Source organism: Pristiophorus japonicus, chromosome 24, assembly GCF_044704955.1.
Source record: "Pristiophorus japonicus isolate sPriJap1 chromosome 24, sPriJap1.hap1, whole genome shotgun sequence".
Classification (NCBI taxonomy): domain Eukaryota; kingdom Metazoa; phylum Chordata; class Chondrichthyes; family Pristiophoridae; genus Pristiophorus; species Pristiophorus japonicus.
Window position 1 is genome coordinate 26558079 of NC_092000.1, and position 21807 is coordinate 26579885.

Below are 21807 nucleotides of genomic sequence, written 5' to 3' on the forward strand. Positions count from 1 at the left end.
GGGAGAGAGAGAGAGAGAGAGGAGGGAGAGAGAGAGAGGAGGGAGAGAGAGAGAGAGGAGGGAGAGAGAGCGAGGAGGGAGGGAGGAAAGAGGAGGGAGGGAGAGAGAGAGAAGGGAGGCAGAGCGGAGAGGAGGGAGGGAAAGGGAGGCAGAGGGAGAGAGGAGGGAGGGAGAGGGAGACAGAGGGAGAGAGGAGGGAGGGAGGGAGAGAGGAGGGAGGGAGAGGGAGACAGAGGGAGAGAGGAGGGAGGGAGGGAGAGAGAGGAGGGAGGGAGAGGGAGAGCGGAGGGAGAGGGAGAGAGAGGGAGGAGGGAGAGAGGGAGAAGGGAGAGGGAGAGAGAGGGAGGAGGGAGAGGGAGAGGGAGAGAGAGGGAGGAGGGAGCGGGAAGGAGGGAGAAGCAGAGAGAGGGAGGAGGGAGAGGGAAGGAGGGAGAGGGAAGGAGGGAGAGAGAAGGAGGGAGAGGGAAGGAGGGAAGGAGGAAGGAGGGAGAGGGAAGGAGGGAGAGGGAAGGAGGGAGAGGGAAGGAGGGAGAGGGAAGGAGGGAGAGGGAAGGAGGGAGAGGGAAGGAGGGAGAGGGAAGGAGGGAAAGGGAAGGAGGGAAAGGGAAGGAGGGAGAGGGAAGGAGGGAGAGGGAAGGAGGGAGAGGGAAGGAGGGAGAGGGAAGGAGGGAGAGGGAAGGAGGGAGAGGGAAGGAGGGAGAGGGAAGGAGGGAGAGGAAAGGAGGGAGAGGAAAGGAGGGAGAGGGGAAGGAGGGAGAGGGAAGGAGGGAGAGGGAAGGAGGGAGAGGGAAGGAGGGAGAGGGAAGGAGGGAGAGGGAAGGAGGGAGAGGGAAGGAGGGAGAGGGAAGGAGGGAGAGGGAAGGAGGGAGAGGGAAGGAGGGAGAGGGAGGAAGGAGGGAGAGGGAGGAAGGAGGGAGAGGGAGGGAGGAGGGGGGAGAGGGGAAGGAAGGGGAGATGAGGGAGGAGGGAGAGAGAGGAGGAGGGAGGGAGAGGGAGGAGGGAGGGGAGAGGAGGGAGGGATGGAGAGAGGAGGGAGGGAGGGAGTGAGAGAGAGAGTAGAGAGGAGGGAGAGAGTGTGTAGGGATGGAGAGAGAGAGGGAGGGAGAGAGAGGAGAGAGGTAGAGAGGTAGAGAGGAGGGAGGGAGAGAGAGAGAGGAGGGACGTAGAGAGAGGAGGGAGAGAGAGAGAGGAGGGAGAGAGAGGAGGGAGAGGGGGACAGAGAGGAGGGAGAGGGGGAGAGAGGAGGGGAGAGGGGAGAGAGAGGAGGGAGAGGGGGAGAGAGAGGAGGGAGAGGGGGAGAGAGAGGAGGGAGAGGGGGAGAGAGAGGAGGAGAGAGAGGAGGGAGAGAGAGGAGAGGGGAGAGAGAGGAGAGGGGGAGAGAGAGGAGGGAGAGTGGGAGAGAGAGGAGGGAGAGGGGGAGAGAGAGGAGGGAGAGAGAGAGAGGTAGAGAGAGAGGAGGGAGATGAGGGGAGACAGAGAGGAGGGAGATGAGGGAGACAGAGAGGAGGGAGATGAGGGAGACAGAGAGGAGGGAGTTGAGGAGAGAGAGGAGTGAGAGAGAGGAGGGAGAGAGAGGAGGGAGAGAGAGGAGGGAGGGAGAGGAGGGAGGGAGAGGAGGGAGGGAGAGGAGGGAGGGAGAGGGGAAGAGAGAGGGAGGGAGAGGGGAAGAGAGAGGAGGGAGAGGGGAAGAGAGAGGAGGGAGAGGGGAAGAGAGAGGAGGGAGAGGGGAAGAGAGAGGAGGGAGAGGGGAAGAGAGAGGAGGGAGAGGGGAAGAGAGAGGAGGGAGAGGGGAAGAGAGAGGAGGGAGAGGGGAAGAGAGAGGAGGGAGAGGGGAAGAGAGAGGAGGGAGAGGGGAAGAGAGAGGAGGGAGAGGGGAAGAGAGAGGAGGGAGAGGGGAGAGAGAGGAGGAGGAGGGGGGAGAGAGGAGGGAGAGGGGGAGAGAGGAGGGGGAGAGAGGAGGGGGAGGAGGAGGGAGAGAGAGAGAGTTGGGCGAGGGGAAGAGAGAGGGAGAGGAGGGAGTGTGAGAGTGTTTTTCAATTCTTTTAATGTGTTGGGAGCTGGCTGTATGCTTCACTTTGCAGCCTCAGCTCGCATTGTGTCCCTGGTTACAACGGGAGGCCGATCTTTTTGGCACAGATCAAGGCTCCACCCCAAAAACTAAAGGTCGGGTTAGGCCAACGGGGAAACTTAGAGCATTTGGGAGTATTTGGTTCCCAAGAAAATCGGGCGTAACTCTTCAAGTACGCCAATAAAATGCCTTGGAGAAAATTGAGCCCATGGTCTCCACTCTCCTCACATCGCTGGAATCCACCATGTTCCACTGAATCAGTAAAATGTGCAGTAGTTGCTTCAGATTGTGCATAATCAATACCAACGTATATCCTCACAGGCCCGTGATCCACTCCGACAAGCATCTGATTCACACAGAGACCTCGTTAATCGCTCGGAGGAGAACGATCACTGTCAAAACTGCAAGACTTTATTGCAACTACTGGAGGTTGAGCCGAAGAAATTCAGACGAGGTGTTTGTGAGAATAACGCACACGAGCCATGGAGTCAGCATAGGTAAGTGCATCCTGCGGTCACACATCAGCCGTAGATTAGATTCAAAACTCCTGACCGATGTCCCACTTCCTAGCTTAAGTTAATTGGGGAAAAACTAACTAAATCAGCAAAGACCAGGAATTGAATCCAGGTCTGCATGACATGATGTTACACCCAGTGCTGCTGTTCCACACTAGGCCACTGGGAGAAGTTATGCCCAGTCACCTGTATTTTTCTCTTCGAGGCTATAAAAAGGACTTTAACTGTGGCTCATAAGAAATCAATACTTGCATTTATATAGTATCTTTCACAACCTTGGGATGTCCTAAAGTGGCTTACAGCCAATGAATTACTTGTTTTATGAGTGTCTCTTCTTAGGTGGTCCCTCGAATCGAGGATGACTTGCTTCCACGCCAAAAAGGGATGAATTCACAGGTGTTTCAATGAAGGACCTAATATTTCAGGTCCCGAACTACATATTGAAGGGTGGTAGACGCCTGTGTGTATTTTTTTTTAAAAGTGTGGTGGCTGTTATGAAGTGTAGTCACTGTTGTAATGTCGGAATCGCGCCAGCCAATTTGCGCACAGCAAGCTCCCACAAACAGCAATGTGATAATGACCGGATAATCTGTTTTTTTCGTGATGTTGGTTGAGGGAGAAATTTTGGCCCCAGGACACCGGGGGAAACTCTCATGCTCTTCATCGAAACAGTGATGTGGGATCTTTAAAATCCACCTCAGACAGCAGACTAGTTTAGCGCTTCATCTCAAAGACAGCATCTCCGACAGTGCAGCACTTCCTCAGTACTGTACTGGGAGTGTCAGCCTAGATTTTGTGCATACATTTCTGGAACCCACAACCTTCTGACTTAGAGACTGCAACCCACTGAGCCAGTGGGATGGCCAATCACTGTCCCTGAAACAAAATCACTAAACAGATCATCTGATCAATCACACTACTGCTTGTAGGAGCTTGCTGTGCGCAAATTGGCTGCCACGTTTCCTACATTACAACAGTGACTACACTTTGAAAAAAAAAGTACTTCATTGACTGTAGATGCTTTGGAATATCACAAGGGAGTCAAAGTCTTTCTTCTTCAGGCTTAACTATAACCATTGGCATAACTATAACCCTTCAGTGTATATATTCCATATGCTATGGATACAATACATGGCCCTGTGGTGCAACAAATGCACTTGAAGAACAAATGAACCCCGCCCACTGAATCACCCCAACCCCGCCCACTGAATCACCCCAACCCCGCCCACTGAATCACATCAACTCAACCCCGCCCACTGAATCACATCAACTCAACCCCGCCCACTGAATCACATCAACTCAACCCCGCCCACTGAATCACATCAACCCCGTCTCACTGAATCACCTCAACCCCGCCCACTGAATCACCCCAACCCCGCCCACTGAATCACCCCAACCCCGCCCACTGAATCACCTCAACCCCGCCCACTGAATCACAACCCCGCCCACTGAATCACAACCCCGCCCACTGAATCACCTCAACCCCACCCACTGAATCACCTCAACAGCGCCCACTGAATCTCAACCCCGCCCACTGAATCACCTCAACCCCGCCCACTGAATCACCCCAACCCCGCCCACTGAATCACATCAACTCAACCCCGCCCACTGAATCACATCAACTCAACCCCGCCCACTGAATCACATCAACCCCGTCTCACTGAATCACATCAACCCCGCCCACTGAATCACAACCCCGCCCACTGAATCACCTCAACCCCACCCACTGAATCACCTCAACAGCGCCCACTGAATCTCAACCCCGCCCACTGAATCACCTCAACCCCGCCCACTGAATCACCCCAACCCCGCCCACTGAATCACCCCAACCCCACCCACTGAATCACATCAACCCCGCCCACTGAATCACAACCCCGCCCACTGAATCACCTCAACCCCACCCACTGAATCACCTCAACAGCGCCCACTGAATCTCAACCCCGCCCACTGAATCACCTCAACCCCACCCACTGAATCACCCCAACCCCGCCCACTGACTCACATCAACCCCGCCCACTGACTCACCTCAACCCCACCCACTGAATCACCTCAACCCCGCCCACTGAATCACCTCAACCCCGCCCACTGAATCACCTCAACCCCGCCCACTGAATCACCTCAACCCCGCCCACTGAATCACCTCAACCCCGCCCACTGAATCACCTCAACCCCGCCCACTGAATCACCTCAACCCCGCCCACTGAATCACCTCAACCCCTCCCACTGAATCACCCCAACCCCGCCCACTGAATCACAACTCGCCCCACTGAATCACCTCAACCCCGCCCCACTGAATCACAACCCCGCCCCTGAATCACCTCAACCCCGCCCACTGAATCACAACCTCGCCCACTGAATCACCTCAACCCCGCCCCCTGAATCACCTCAACCTCGCCCCCTGAATCACCTCAACCCCGCACCACTGAATCACAACCCCGCCCCTGAATCACCTCAACACCGCCCACTGAATCACAACCTCGCCCACTGAATCACCTCAACCCCGCCCCCTGAATCACAACCCCGCCCACTGACTCACCTCTACCCCGCCCCCTGAATCACCTCAACCCCGCCCCCCTGAATCACAACAACATCGCCCCACTGAATCACAACCCCGCCCACTGACTCACCTCTACCCCGCCCCCCTGAATCACCTCAACCCCGCCCCATTGAATCACAACAACCCCGCCCCACTGAATCACGACCCCGCCCACTGACTCACCTCTACCCCGCCCCCTGAATCACCTCAACCCCGCCCACTGAATTACAACCCCGCCCACTGAATCACCTCAACCCCGCCCCTGAATCACCTCAACCCCGCCCACTGAATCACAACCTCGCCCACTGAATCACCTCAACCCCGCCCCCTGAATCACCTCAACCTCGCCCCCTGAATCACCTCAACCCCGCCCCACTGAATCACAACCCCGCCCCTGAATCACCTCAACACCACCCACTGAATCACAACCTCGCCCACTGAATCACCTCAACCCCGCCCCCTGAATCACAACCCCGCCCACTGACTCACCTCTACCCCGCCCCCTGAATCACCTCAACCCCGCCCCCCTGAATCACAACAACACCGCCCCACTGAATCACAACCCCGCCCACTGACTCACCTCTACCCCGCCCCCTGAATCACCTCAAACCCGCCCCCCTGAATCACAACAACCCCGCCCACTGACTCACCTCTACCCCGCCCCCTGAATCACCTCAACCCCACCCCCCTGAATCACCTCAACCCCCCCCCGAATCACAACAACCCCGCCCACTGAATCACAACCCCGCCCACTGAATCACCTCTACCCCGACCCTGAATAACAACCCCGCCCACTGAATCATCTCAACTCCGCCCACTGAATCACCTCAGCCCCGCCAAATCACAACCCCACCCACTGAATCACCTCAACCCCGCCCACTTGAATCATCTCTATCCCGCCCCCCTGAATCACCTTAACCCCTCCCACTGAATCACCTCAACCGCGCCCAGAGCCCCGTAACCCGCCCACTGAATCACCCCAATCCTGCCCCCTGAATAACAACCCCGCCCACTGAATCACCTCCAACCCCGCCCACTGAATCACCTCAACCCCGCCCACTGAATCTCAACCCCGCCCACTGAATCACCTCAACCCCGCCCACTGAATCACCCCAACCCCGCCCACTGAATCACCCCAACCCCGCCCACTGAATCACCTCAACCCCGCCCACTGAATCACCTCAACCCCGCCCACTGAATCACCCCAACCCCGCCCACTGAATCACCTCAACCCCACCCACTGAATCACCTCAACCCCACCCAGTGAATCACCTCAACCCCGCCCCACTGAATCACCTCAACCCCGCCCCACTGGGTCACCTCAACCCCGCCCCACTGGGTCACCTCAACTCCGCCCCACTGAGTCACAACTCGCCCCACTGAATCACCTCAACCCCGCCCCACTGAATCACAACCCCGCCCCTGAATCACCTCAACCCCGCCCACTGAATCACAACCTCGCCTACTGAATCACCTCAACCCCGCCCACTGAATCACCTCAACCCCGCCCCCTGAATCACAACCCCGCCCCTGAATCTCAACCCCGCCCACTGAATCACAACCTCGCCCCCTGAATCACAACCCCGCCCCTGAATCACCTCAACCCCGCCCACTGAATCACAACCCCGCCCACTGACTCACCTCAACCCCGCCCCCCTGAATCACAACCCCGCCCCCCTGAATCACAACCCCGCCCACTGACTCACCTCTACCCCGCCCCCGAATCACCTCAACCCCGCCCCCCTGAATCACAACAACCCCGCCCCCCTGAATCACAACCGCGCCCACTGACTCACCTCTACCCCGCCCCCTGAATCACCTCAACCCCACCCCCTGAATCACCTCAACCCCACCCCCTGAATCACCTCAACCCCACCCCCCGAATCACAACAACCCCGCCCACTGAATCACAACCCCGCCCACTGAATCACCTCTACCCCGCCCCCTGAATAACCTCAGCCCCGCCCCGCTAAATCACAACCCCACCCACTGAATCACCTAAACCCTGCCCCCTGAATCACCTCAACCCCGCCCACTGAATCACATCAACCCCGCCTCACTATATCACCCCAACCCCGCCCCTGAATCACCTCAACTCCACCCACTGAATCATCCCAACCCCGCCCCATTGAATCACCTCAACCCCGCCCCATTGAATCACAACCCAGCCCACTGAACCACCTCAATCCCGCCCACTGACTCACCTCTACCCTGCCCCCCCCCCCCCCCCGAATCACCTCAACTCCGCCCCCCGAATCACCTCAACCCCGCCCACTGAATCACAACCCCGCCCACTGAATCACCTCAACCCCACCCCCCTGAATCACAACCCCACCCACTGAATCACCTCAACCCCGCCCCACTGGGTCACCTCAACCCCGCCCCACTGGGTCACCTCTACCCCGCCCCCCGAATCAACTTAACCCCGCCCACTGTAACACCTCAACCCCGCCCACTGAGCTGACACCGTAACCCCGCCCACTACTCGCCCCACACGTGGTGAAAGACGCGGCCCCGCCCCCCCGATACTCTGATTGAACACAGTGCTCCTGAGCCGCGCCCTGATTGGCTGTCGGAGCGGTCACTTACGCCCTGTCAGTCATCACTGACGCCGAGCAGGAGGGCGGCGCCGGAGCGCGCAAACCGCCCATTGACAGTGACAGGCCGCGGAGACAGCTGCCGGCCGACACCCCACGCGCCCCTTTTGTTTTGTTTTACCTCAGCGGCGCCGGTGAGCCGCCACCGGAACCCGGGCGTCGCCGCCCACTCGCTCGCACTCGGCCCCACGGTCTGTCCCGCTGCCCGGCGTGCAGCGCGGCGCGCGCCACCTGCGCACGCGCGGCTCCCTCCGCCGGCGCCGGGCTACGTCATGACGCACGCACGCAGGCGGCCATTCAGCCTGAAGGGGGAGAGACAGTAAGAGCAGCGCCCCTCCAGGAGGGGACCGGCATTGCAACCCCACACTGAGGGAGTGTGGATAAACATCCCAGCCTGACCCTGAGGCCCAGAATGAGCTCATCTTCATCAATGTGCCCACCATCCAGGCAGTGGCCACAGGCAGCTCACAGCTCATGACTTCCACCGTGTGCCTCGAGACCATGGTATATTTTTCTTCTCTGGACCACAAAAGACTTGCATTTATATAACGCCTTTCACGACCGCCGGACGTCCCAAAGCGCTTTACAGCCAATGAAGTACTTTTGGTGCCAATAGTGGGAAATGCGGTAGCCAATTTGCGCACAGCAAGCTCCCACAAACTGCAGTGGGATAACGCCCAATGCATATTCTGTTTCTTGTTATGTTGACTGAGGGATAAATATTGGCCCAGGACACCAGGGATATCTCCATTGCACTTCTTTGAAATAGTGCCGTGGGATCTTTTACGTCAGGCGGGGCCTCGATTTAACGTCTCATCCGACAGATGGCACCTCCAAGAATGCAGCTCTCCCTCAGCACTGCACTGGAGTGTCAGGCTAGATTTTTGTGTTCAAGTCCCTGGAGTGGGACTTGAACCCACAACCTTCAGACTCAGGCGAGTATGCTGCCCACTGAGCCACAGCTGACACCTTGAAAGAGAAAGACTTGCATTTTTACTGCACTTTTCACAACTACGGATGTCCCAGTGTGCTAAATGGGTCCATCTGCAGCATATGCAAGACTGATGGAGACAGATAGCTCATCCTATTAGGAAAGGGAGAGATACAAGCTGAATTGGTATATTGAATCCGAACACACATCGCTCTCAGAATCACCAGGTCAGGACAGACCACCTTAATCGATTGCTATAACTTGTGGAGATTGCAGGGTGCTTGCGAAACAGAGTAGAGCAATTCAACTGCAATAGGCTCACCCATGTCGAGCCTCCTGCACGACAGAGATGACCAGGTCCCACAAGTACATGGGATACTACAGTCCACTGGTCGGGTGGACAGTTCCAGTACATCCCGAAATGTTCAGATGGTATGCAGACAACCTCCACCAGAAGTTTTGACCAATGACAGAGACACCGCCTCAGAAATGAACACTTGCATTTATAGAGCACCCTTCACATCCTCAGCCAATGAAATCGCATTTGAAGTGTAGTCAATGTTGTTCTGTAGCAAAAGGTGCCTGCCAATCTGCACACAGCAAGGTCCCACAAACAGCAGAGAGATAAATGTCCAGTTAGTCGGTTGTGTTGGTGGTAGTTGAGGGACAGATGTTGGCCAGAGTTACCAGAACTCCAAATAGTTCGTCTTCAAACATTGCCACGGGATCACCCTGAACCAGGAGACGGGGCCGCAGTTTAATGTCTCATATGAAAGGTGGCATCTCCTGACAGTGCAGCACTGCCCCAGTACTGCACTGGAGCGTCGGCCGAGATGGAGTTGGACTTGGACCCACGTACAGAGTTGTTCCCGGGGAAAATTCAAACGGTCCCTCAGCAGAGGGAAGGATGCAGCAACGGGAAGAGAAGGCTCGCCTTCACAGAGCGAATCAGGATTCAAACAATCTGTAAAGGCTTCACACACACAATGTGTATTTGAAACGGAGAGATTGCCATGTGGGTGACACAGCAAGATCCCACAATCAGCAGCAAGACTAACGACGAGTTAATGTGTTTTACGTTGTTTTGACTGTGGGGAAATTGTTGTGCCAGGTCACTGGGGGAACTCCCTTCTCTGCTACTAGTAACGCCAGGGAATCTTCTGCGTCGACCCGAGAGGGCAGACGGCACCTGGTTTAACATCTCACTTGCTGGACGGCACAGCACTCCCCTCGGCACAGCACTGGAGCGGCAGGTTACCTTGTGCTCCCAGGTCCTAGAACGGGGAACCTGAACCCAAAATCTTCAGACTTTGTAGAGTTCAACGCTTGGTTTGTCAAAATCTGACTCGACTTCCTCCTCTCCAAGTCTGTGGTCGGCCACAAGAGGAAATGAAAGGGGAAAGTAAAACCCCGGTTGTTGTAATTGAGATTTTCTAACGGTTGTTCATCACCAAGGTTTCTTACGGCTTTGACTGCAGGGACGGGCTAGACGACCAGAGAAGCAAAGTGCTGGCGATGTGGGATGGGCGTGTCGATATTTGAGAGGGAGGGACATCGGTGCTTGGGGAGGGAGCAGTGTCAGCCCGTGGCTCAGTGGGCAGCACCCTCGCCTCGGAGTCAGAAGGTTGTGGGTTCAAGTCCCACTTGAGCACATGAATCCAGGCCGACACCCCCAGTGCAGTGCTGAGGGAGTGCTGCACTGTCGGAGGTGCCGTCTTACGGATGAGACGTTAAACCGAGGTGGACTTAAAAGATCCCACAGCACTATTTCGAAGAAGAACAGGGGAGTTATACCCTTTGCCCTGGGGCCAATATTTATCCCTCTTCTCAACATCACAAAAAAAGAGATTTATCACATTGCTATTTGTGGGAGCTTGCTGTGCGCAAATTGGCTGCCGCATTTCCCACATTACAACAGTGACTACACTTCAAAAAGTACTTCACGGTCTGTAAAGCGCTTTGGGACATCCGGAGGTCGTGAAAGGCGCTATATAAATGCAAGTCTTTTTTCCACGTCAATACACCGCCCATAGAGCAGTCTGCACCCTCGCTGTCGATATGCTTTGTGCGTCTCTTAGGCTCTTGGCCAGCGTTTCTAGTTTCCATTTCTCCCGGCCTTGCCCCATCATCACCTCGGCTATTCACACGCTCTCCGTGTCTCGTCAAATGTCTCAGTATGACTTCAGCCATTCAACCATCTTCTGCTTTATATTTAAGCATTCTGCTTCAATGATCGTTCTGCTTCCTCTCATGTCTGTGTACGCACCTCCCTCAATCTGCCTTTTCTTCTATTCATCTTTAAAACCTGTTAATCATTTCCCCCCCCCCGGATTTGATGAAGGGTTTACACCGGAAATGTTAACTCATCTTTCTCTTCACATCAGCTGACTATCTGCTGAGTGTTTCCAACACTTTCCGTCCTTGTTTCAGGTTTACGGCATCTGTATTTTGCTTTTTGTGGATGGGATCGATGGTTGCTGCTTTCCACAAACAACTACTTTCATTTATATAGCACCTTTAATGCAGTAATCAGACAAAAGAGGTGAGAGAGAGAGTAGTAATGCAGCAGATGTAATTTATCTAGATTTTCAAAAGACCTTTGATAACGTACCCCATAATAGACAGATGAACAAGGTCAGAGAATGCGGAGTCAGGGAACAAGTTCAGAATGGATAGCTAGCTGGCTTCAAGACAGAAAGCAGAGAGTAGGGGTAAAGGGTAGCTATACACAGGGGCAGAAGGTGGGTAGTGGTGTTCCACAAGGATCAGTGCTGGGACCACTGTTGTTCACAATTTATATCAACGATTTAGGCCTTGGAATCAAAAACACAATTTCTAAATTGGGGGATTGTCAATACTGAGGGGGACTGCAACAACTTACAGGGGGATATTAATAAACTTGCAGAATGGGCATATTGGCAAATGAAGTTCAACACAGATAAATGTGAGATATTACATTTTGGTAGGAAGAATAGGGAGGTCACATTACCTGGAGGGTGCGAGTCTGGGTGGGGTAGAGGAACAAAAGGGATCTCGGAGTACAGAGACACCAATCACTAAAGGTTGCGACACAGGTTAGCAAGGCCATAAAAAAAGCAAACCAAGCACTAGGGTTTATTTCTCGAGGTATGGAATTGAAAAGTAGGGAAGTTATGCTAAACCTGGATTGAACACTTACTGCGTACAGTTCTGGTCGCCATATTATAAAAAGGATATAGAGGCACTGGAGAGGGTGCAGAGAAGATTTACAGTGAAGATACCAGAAATGTGAGGGTATACATATCAGGAAAGGATGAATAGGCTGGGTCTCTTTTCTCTTGAAAAAAGGCTGAGGGGTTAATAGAGGTCTTTAAAATGATGAAAAGTTTTGATAGAGTGGATACAGAGAGAGTGTTTCCACTTGTGCGGAAGAGCAGAATTTGAGGCCATCAATATAAGATAGTCACCAAGAAATCCAATCGGGAATTCAGAATAAACCTCTTTACCCAGAGAGTGGTGAGAATGTGGAACTCACTGCCACAGCGAGTGGTTGCAGTGAATAGTATCGATGCATTTAAGGGGAGGCTGGACAAGCATATGAGGGAGAAGGGAATAGAGGGTTATGCTGATAGATTTAGATGAGGAGAGACAGGAGGAGGCTCGAGTGGAACATAAACGCCGGCATGGACTGGATGGGCCGAATGGCCTGTTTCTGTGCAGTTTATCCCGTGTAATTCTGAGCTACATAAAGAGAAATTAGGACAGGTGACCAAAAGTTGGTCAAAGAGGTCGGTTTTAAGGAGCGACTTAAAAGGAGGAGAGAGAGGCGGAGAGGTTTAAGGAGGGAATTCCAGAGCTTAAGGCCTAGACAACAGAAGGATCGGCGTGAAGGAAATCAGGGATGTGCAAGAGGCCAGAATTGGAGGAATGCAGTGATCTCAGATGGTTATAGTGTTGGAGGAGGTTACAGAGATAGGGCGAGGCATGTGAGGGATTTGAACACATGGATGAGAATTTTAAAACTGAGGTGTTGTTGGAACAGGAGCTAAAAGTAGGCCAGCGAGCACAGGCGTGATGAGTGAACAGGACTTGGTGCGAGTTAGGACACGGGGCTGCCGAGTTTTGGATGAGTTCAAGTTTACGGAGAGTGGAAAATGGGAGGCTGGCCAGGAGTGCGTTGCAATAGTCAAGTCTAGAGGTAACAAAGGCATGGATGAGGGCTTCAGCAGCAGATGAGCTGAAGTGTGGAGGAGACGGGAGTAGCAAAAAAAACGAACAAAGCAAGAATTCTACTCTACAATGTCGGAAGATTTTGGGTTTAAGGCCTACCACTCTCGGACTTGAGAACATAACGTAACCCGACACCCCAGTGCGGTGTTGAAGGGGAGCTGCAGTGTCAGAGGTGCCGTCCTTCAGGTGAGATGTTAAACCCAGGCCCCGTCTGCCCTCTCGGGTGGACGCAGAAGATTGCCTGCCGTTAGTACCTGTAGCGGAGAAGGGAGTTCCCCCGGTGTCCTTGGCCAAATTTCTCCCACAGTCAAAAGCACCGCTAAAACACATTCACCAGTCATTTGTCTTACTGCTGTTTGTGGGACCTTGCTCTCTGCAGTCACTCCCATTTCAAATAAACATTGTATGTGAAGCCCTTGTAAATACTGACTAGGGCAGTCAAAATGCACGGCAAAGAGCAGCTAGAACCACGACTGGATCTCGTCAACGTGAGCTCCGAGGTAGGCATCGCCAGCATTTATTGCCCATCCCTAAATGCCCTCGGGAAGGTGGTGGTGAGCCGCCATTTCAGAGGGGCAGTTAGGAGTCAACCACATTGCTGTGGGTCTGGAGTCACATATCGGCCAGACCGGGTAAGGGCAGCAGATTTCCTTCCCTGAAGGACATTAGCGAACCAGATCCAACGACAATCCAGTAGTTTTTATGGTCACCGTTACTGATACCAGCTTTTACTTCCAGATTTATTTAATTAACTGAATTCAAATTCCCCATTGATTGATACATGGACTCCAAAATTGCGAAGGGAGATTACACAAACTAGGCTTGTATTTTCTGGAATTTTAGAACGTTAAGGGGTTAAGAACATTTGTTTATTGCAGGGGTCTGCTTTTACTCCTGCTTGGTGCCTTGCACCTGCTAGCTAATCCATTGATACGGACAAAAGAGTTTGTGTTATGAAATGTTAGTTAATACAAAAAGCTAAAGAAAGCACCGTACAAATAAGCATCGTACAATCCTACCCAGTATACATGAGCAGCGCCTATTTGAAGTTCGGGCCATTCCAAATCTGAATGGTCTGATCTGGTGAGAGAATCTGATTTTGAGCAAGATTGTTAAAAATTCATTCACGGGATGTGGACATCGCTGGCAAGGCCGGCATTTATTGCCCATCCCCAATTGCCCCTCGAGAAGGTGGTGGTGAGCCACCTTCTTGAACCATGTGGTGTGTCAAAGCAAGTTTGGTACAACTGAGTGGCTCGCTGGGCTGTCTCAGAGGGCAGTTAAGAGTCAACCACATCGCCTGGAGTCACATATAGGCCCAGACCGGGTAAGGGCCAGCAGATTTCCTTCCCTAAAGGACATTAGTGAACAAGATGAGTTTTTATGACAATCCGGTAGTTTTTATGGTCACCATTAACAATACCAGCTTTTACTTGCCGATTTATTTTATTAACTGAATTCAAATTCACCATTGATTGATATCTGAAATCCAAAGATTAAATTACATGGGGAGGTTACACAAACTAGGCTTATATTTCCTGGCATTTAGAACGTTAAGGGGTTAAGAACATTCGTTTATTGCAAGGGTCTGTTTTTACTCCTGCTTGGTCCCTTGCACCTGCTAGCTAGTGGTGGGATTTGAACTCATGTCTCTGGATCATTAGTCCAGGGCTCTGGATTACTAGTCCAGTAACATAACCACTGTGCTACCGTACCCACAAGTATCTGCAGTCACTCTTTTGAAGGTCTGGAGGTGATTCAGGAAGTACACCTCAGCCCAGCAACTCTTTGGAGAAGGAACATCACAGGAACATTAACCTATGAAAGAGGCAGCCAGTGTAAGAAACAAAGAACTTGAATTTATATAGCGCCTTTTACGACCTCAGGACATCCCAAAGCGCTTTACAGCCAATGAAGTACTTTTGGAGTGTAGTTACTGTTGTAATGTAGGAAATGCAGCAGACAATTTGCGTACAGCAAGCTCCCACACACAGCAATGAGATAACGACCCGATAATCTGTTTTCGTGATGTTGGTTGAAGGATAAATATTGGCCAGGACACCGGGGAGAACAGGAGAGGCATTGGCCATGGAGTTTTGGACCTGAATTGGCATCACAGGTACCAAACAGAGCAACTCAAATCCCTGTATTGGTATCGCAAGAGGCAAGTTGACAAACAGCTTTCTCACCCCAATGCCAATTGGTGAATATATTAGTGACCATTGTGCAAGACCTTGAACAAAGGCAATGAAGACTCGTACACCATGGCTCAGAGAACCTGGGGCTTATTTCAGAGCTCGGAGGAGTGGAATTGCCTAATTATTTTTTTATTCGTTCAGGAATGTGGGCGTCGCTGGCATTTATTGCCCATCCCTAATTGCCCTTGAGAAGGCGGTGGTGAGCCGCCCGCCTTCTTGAACCGCTGCAGTCCGTGTGGTGAAGGTACTCCCACAGTGCTGTTCGGGAGGGAGTTCCAGGATTTTGACCCAGCGACGATGATGGAACGGCCGATATATTTTCAGGTCAGGATGGTGTGTGACTCGGAGGGGAACGTGGAGGTGATGGTGTTCCCATGCGCCTGCTGCCCTTGTCCTTCTAGGTGGTAGAGGTCGCGGGTTTGGGAGGTGCTGCCGAAGAAGCCTTGGCGAGTTGCTGCAGTGCATCTTGTAGATGGTGCACACTGCAGCCACGGTGCGCCGGTGGTGGAGGGAGTGAATGTTGAAGGTGGTGGATGGGGTGCCTATCAAGCGGGCTGCTTTGTCCTGGATGTTGTCGAGCTTCTTGAGTGTTGTTGGAGCTGCACGCATCCAGGCAAGTGGAGAGTATTCCATCACACTCCTGACTTGTGCCTTGTAGATGGTGGAAAGGCTTTGGGGGAGTCAGGAGGTGAGACACTCGCCGCAGAATACCCAGCCTCTGACCTGCTCTTGTTGCCACAGTGTTTATGTGTCTGGTCCAGTTAAGTTTCTGGTCAATGGTGACCCCGAAGATGTTGATGGTGGGGGATTCGGCGATGGTAATACCGTTTAATATCAAGGGGCGCTGGTTAGACCTCTCTTGTTGGAGATGGTCATTATCTGGCACTTGTGTGGCGCGAGTATTACTAGCCACTTCTTAGCCCAAGCCTGAATGTCGCCCAGGTCTTGCTGCATGCAGGCATGGACTGCTTCATACTAAAGCTTTAAGCGGAAACACAAGCGAGAGTCTGAAATGTCGTCCCTCAATCAAAAGACCAAGTAGAATAGGCCTTAGCTTGTGCCCACTTGTTGGGTGAAACCATCCTGCCCTTCAGGCAGACACTCATTGGCACATTTCAGACAGTCTTCATACACAATGTAAATCTGGTGGAACGGCAACTAAGGCATGTGAGATCGTGAGATGGAGGTTCCCAGTTCACCTTCAAACCCAGTGCTAGACATGGACTGGAGACAACTTCTCATTCAACTAGATTACAGCTCCTGTACCGGAATACCACCATGGCTCGACGGGCCGAATGGCCTCCTTCTGTGCTGCATCATTCGAAGATTCTATTCATCTCCACGGTGTTGCAGAATAGTTCAGCGGGTAACAGGATCAACAGCTGGCTCAAGAGGCAAGCCAGAAGGTTGAACAGGCCCAATCCTACAGAGATATGGCCAATAGCAACGGAGACAAACCAACGCTTGGATTGGCTGCGGTAAGTACGCATCACAAGACCAGTAGATCACATAACTCCTGCAAGGCGCTGTCAGCGATAACCTTTAAAGGGATATTACTCATGATTTCCCCCAGTTTATGGTTGACCCACCTATACGTACATGGAATATTTCTGTCACAGCAGGGCGCACTGCGGGGCGGACGGGACCCAAATATCGAGCCGGTGTCGCAACCAGGGGGCGTTGCACACCGGCTCGCCTCTCCCGGGCGGTACTGCTCCGCGCCCCCGCGAACCAGGCACTGAATGTCCCGGGGGGCGCTGGAAGCTGGCTGCCCGCCCGGAAATGCTTACCGCCGCCATTGCCGCCCCCTCCCCAGGCGAAAACAGAGGCGGGCAATGAGCCGGAAATCTATCCCTTGATGTCACTGCGTGAAGTGCAATGATTTCAAAATGGCAACAAGACTTGCTGGGAACTTAAGCTCCGGGAGTGAAGGTGGTGGCCTGGAAATAGTACAATTGGGACATCTCTGGTTTTAGTAGATAACTCGTCAGTAAAGGCTGTGGTAGGCCGGAGGCTGGGTCGCTTTCCCCTTCTCATACATAACCCATTGAGCTGACTAGTCAAAAAGCTATCTGCAGATGGACAGTTCCTGCACTGAAGACCCGACTGCCGAGGCCAAAGACAGCACGCTGTGTTAGGCAGATTTGGAAGCAGTGACACTCCCTCAAAGCAGCATGGGAATCTAGAACTTAGGGGCACAGTCTCAGAATAAGGGGTTCACCCATTTAGGACGGAGAGGAAGAGGAATTTCTTCTCTCAGAGAGTGGTGAATCTTTGGAATTCTCTGCCCCAGAGAGCTGTGGAGGCTGGGTCATTGAATATATTTAAGGTGGAGATACAGATTTTTGAACGATAATGGTTATGGGGAACAGGCAAGGAAGTGGGGTTGAGGCCAGGACCAGATCAGCCAAGATCTTATTAAATGGCGGAGCAGACTTGAGGGGCCGTATAGCCGACTCCTGCATCTATTTCTTACGTTCTTGTGGTTCTTCAGCATCGCTTCAATGGTTAGATGGTAGCACCAAGGGTCTGACAAACGCCTGGACTGGTGGGCCCAGTGTAAGCATTAAGGCCATAAGGACCAGAGGGTCCCAGGATTGGTTACTGAAGTGTTGAGATACCCGAGGGGTGCTACCATTTCCTCCAATGGGAGAAGGAAGGGAGGGGGGGGGGGACAGTAAATCAACCCTCCATTACTATCCATGAAAGATCTGCAAGGAAAGAGGTCTGGTATCCACAAGAAGAATGGGACTGAAGGTTGGATGACATCTGTGGACATTCACCCCAGTCAGGTCAAAGGAAAAGGTCAGAGGTGTTTGACCGGAGGCAGGTAATGGTGATGTGTCTGAATATTCCCTACCTTCGGTAGTTTTGGCATCTGGCTGGTGGCAAGTCATGTGATCATATTCGGCAAGGGGTCTCTGAAAAGGAGAAATATTTGTGTCAAATAGAAGCACAAATCATCACCGACACCTGTCCCTCCGTAAAGGGTCATGACCCGGGCCCCATTCACAGGGTCATGACCCTGGGCCCCACTCTCACACGGGTCATGACCCTGGGCCCCACTCTCACACAGACCTGACCCTGGCCCACATGCGCACACACATACCTGACCCTGGCCCCACAGACAAACAGACCTGACCCCGGCCCCACACACACCGAGACCTGACCCCGGCCCCACACGCGATCCTGGCCCCACACACACAGAAACCTGACCCCGGCCCCACTCACGCGATCCTGGTCCACACACACACAGACCTGATCCCGGCCCAACACACACAGACCTGATCCCGGCCCAACACACACAGATCTGACCCCGGCCCCACGCACAGACCTGACCCCGGCCCCCACACACACAGACCTGACTCCGGTCCCCCACACACACAGACCTGACCCCAGCCCCACACACACAGACCTGACCCCAGCCCCCCACGCACAACCCTGACCCCGGCCCCCCACACACAAACACACACACGTAGACCTGACCCCAGCCCCACACACACACGTAGACCTGACCCCAGCCCCACACACACCGAGACCTGACCCCGGCCCCACACGCGATCCTGGCCCCACACACACAGAAACCTGACCCCGGCCTCACTCACGCGATCCTGGTCCACACACACACAGACCTGATCCCGGCCCAACACACACAGATCTGACCCCGGCCCCACGCACAGACCTGACCCCGGCCCCCACACACACAGACCTGACTCCGGCCCCCCACACACACAGACCTGACCCCAGCCCCCCACGCACAACTCTGACCCCGGCCCCACGCACAGACCTGACCCCAGCCCCACACACACACACACACACGTAGACCTGACCCCAGCCCCACACACACACGTAGACCTGACCCCAGCCCCACACACACACAGACCTGACCCCAGCCCCACACACACAGACCTGACCCCAGCCCCACACACACAGACCTGACCCCGTATCACATACACACAGACCTGACCCCAGCCCCACACACACAGACCTGACCCCGTATCACACACACACAGACCTGACCCCAGCCCCACACACACAGACCTGACCCCGTATCACACACACACAGACCTGACCCCAGCCCCACACACACAGACCTGACCCCAGCCCCACACACAGACCTGACCCCAGCCCCACACACACAGACCTGACCCCAGCCCCACACACACAGACCTGACCCCAGCCCCACACACACAGACCTGACCCCAGCCCCACACACACAGACCTGACCCCAGCCCCACACACACAGACCTGACCCCAGCCCCACACACAGACCTGACCCCAGCCCCACACACAGACCTGACCCCAGCCCCACACACACAGACCTGACCCCAGCCCCGACCCCAGCCCCACACACACAGACCTGACCTCAGCCCCACACACACACAGACCTGACCCCAGCCCCACACACACAGACCTGACCCCAGCCCCACACACAGACCTGACCCCAGCCCCACACACACAGACCTGACCCCAGCCCCACACACACAGACCTGACCCCAGCCCCACACACACAGACCTGACCCCAGCCCCACACACACAGACCTGACCCCGTATCACACACACACAGGGACCTGACGCTGGCTCCTCACTGTCCCATGCCTCTCCCTCCATCCCGCGCCCCTCCCCCCTCTCCTCTCTCCTCTCCTGTGCTCCCTCCCCCGCCCCTCTCCCCCCCCCCAGTCCCGTGCCCCCTCTCCCCATCCCGCGCCCCCCTCCCCCCGTCCCGCACTGCGCCCCCGTCCCGCGCCATTGCTGAATGACCTCTGAACAAAACCTCAAATTGTCACAGGCCCTGGGGTGCGAGCAACTGAAAGAAAGTAGATTTTCTGAGCTATTAATGATTAAACCACCTGAAGGGATAAAATGCGGCCCACATACTCACACGCTCCGTACTTCGGGACGCCTCCCCGGGATCACAGAGTACAGGTCCCTGTCGGCCAGCCGCCCCTAGCTCAGACTCTGCCTCGCCTGTAATGTGAAAGAAGAAAATGAAATGTGCAGAACGAGTGGAATTTCGGTTCAGAATTCGTGTGCAATCACCAGGAGTCTCACATGACAGAGTCTCGGCGGCTGTGAGCACTATCCAGACTGCAGGCACAGGGGAGTTCGATTGAACCCTGGGGAGAGGTGCACCCCATAGACCTCCAACTAACCGCAACATCGTACGATCGCTAATGCAGCAGTGTTTCACAGAACTCTGTCGTCCTTTACATTATAAGAAAATTACATAGAGTTACACAGGGGTGGAAATTTGGTACTGCCGTTTGAGGCGTTGTCACTGCCCGAGTGCTGAATTTAGTGCCAGGCAGCCTCAAAGTGCCAAATTCAGTTTTTATGCCCAAAGATGAGAGAGCAGCGCTGAAAGTGGTGTTGCACACTCACCCTCGGGCACCAATGGGGCGGGAGCTCAGGAGGCCGACTGAATTTTCCCACAGGGCTCTGCCGGAATACGAGCTGGGAAAACAGGAAGAAAAAAAACACAAACACTTCTCCGACCCACACACTCGCGCGCACACAGACCCGCGCGCGCACAGACAGGCTGAGAGAGACACAGACCCACCCACCCACACACATACACACACACACACACACAGACACTTCCCCACTGGTACAACTAATAAATAAAAGCTGAAATAAACAAAGAAAAAAAAACTCACCTTGATCTCTGGGCGAGATCGGCTATATTGGCACCACTTTTCCCCAGGCGGTAAAGACAGCTGGCCGTTAGGCCTCCGCACAAACCCAATATCGCGGGAGCGGCACCGAGGGGGCGTAGCATGCTGGATGATGTCACCGCATGGGTGGCATTAGAGGGAGCAACGTTACCTCTTGGCACCTCCACAAAAGACCAACTGAATTAGCAGGGAGGTGCAGAGGCCTCTCTCCGCCGACGTTAGGCTTTGGCCAACATTAGCGGGCGGCGTTATTTGCAGCACAGAAAGAGGCCATTGGGCCCAATTGGTCTGTACCGAAGTTCATGCTCCACACGAGCCTCCTCCCGCCTTATTTCATCTCGCTCCATCAGCATATCCTATTCCTTTCCACCTCAAGTACTTATGTAACGTCCCTTTAAATGCATCTACACTAATCGCCTTAAATCACTCCTTCCAGTTAAAAAGTTCCACATTCGCACTACGCTCTGGGCAAAGAGTTTTTCCTGAATTCCTCATTGGATTTATTAGTGACTATCTTATATTTAATGCCACTAGTTCTGGTCGCTCCCACAAGGGGGTACGTCGTCTCTACATCTGCCCTATCCAACCCTTTCATAATCTTAAAGACCTCTATCAGGTCACCCCTTGGCCTTCTCTTTCCGAGAGAGACAGACCCCGGCCTGCTCAGTTTTTCCTGAAAAGTATAACCTCCCACTTCTGGTATTATTCTTGTAAATCTTTTTTTGCACCGTCTCCAGTGCCTCTATATACTTTTTGTAATATAACAACTTTTATTTTTATAGCGCCTTTAACATAGTAAAACATCTCAAGGCGCTTCACAACAGTGTTACAGACACACAGATAAATTTGACACCGAGCCACAGAAGAAATTAAGGCAGATGATCAAAAGCTTGTTTAAAGAGGTAGGTTTTAATGCATGTCTTAAAGGAGGAAAGAGAGGTCGAGAGGTTTAGGGAGGGAGTTCCAGAGCTTGGGGCCCAGGCAGCTGAAGGCACGGCCACCGATGGTTGAGCGATTATAATCAGGTTTGCTCAAGAGGCCAGAATTTGAGGAGGGGGATTGTGGGGCTGGAGGAGAT

General features: G+C 53.6%; 1 protein-coding gene across 2 annotated transcripts in view; it reads right to left on the reverse strand.

The window, feature by feature from the left end:
• The window catches only part of LOC139237984 (sterile alpha motif domain-containing protein 1-like), an 83323-nt gene that overhangs the window by 40965 nt on the left and 20551 nt on the right, over positions 1-21807 (reverse strand). For both annotated transcript variants that reach the window (XM_070867356.1, XM_070867354.1), the window contains exons 3-4: positions 19937-20022; positions 17915-17975 (exon numbers count right to left, since the gene is read on the reverse strand). In XM_070867356.1, coding sequence (XP_070723457.1) covers positions 17915-17975; positions 19937-20022 — 147 coding nt within the window. The remainder of the gene's footprint in view (positions 1-17914; positions 17976-19936; positions 20023-21807) is intronic.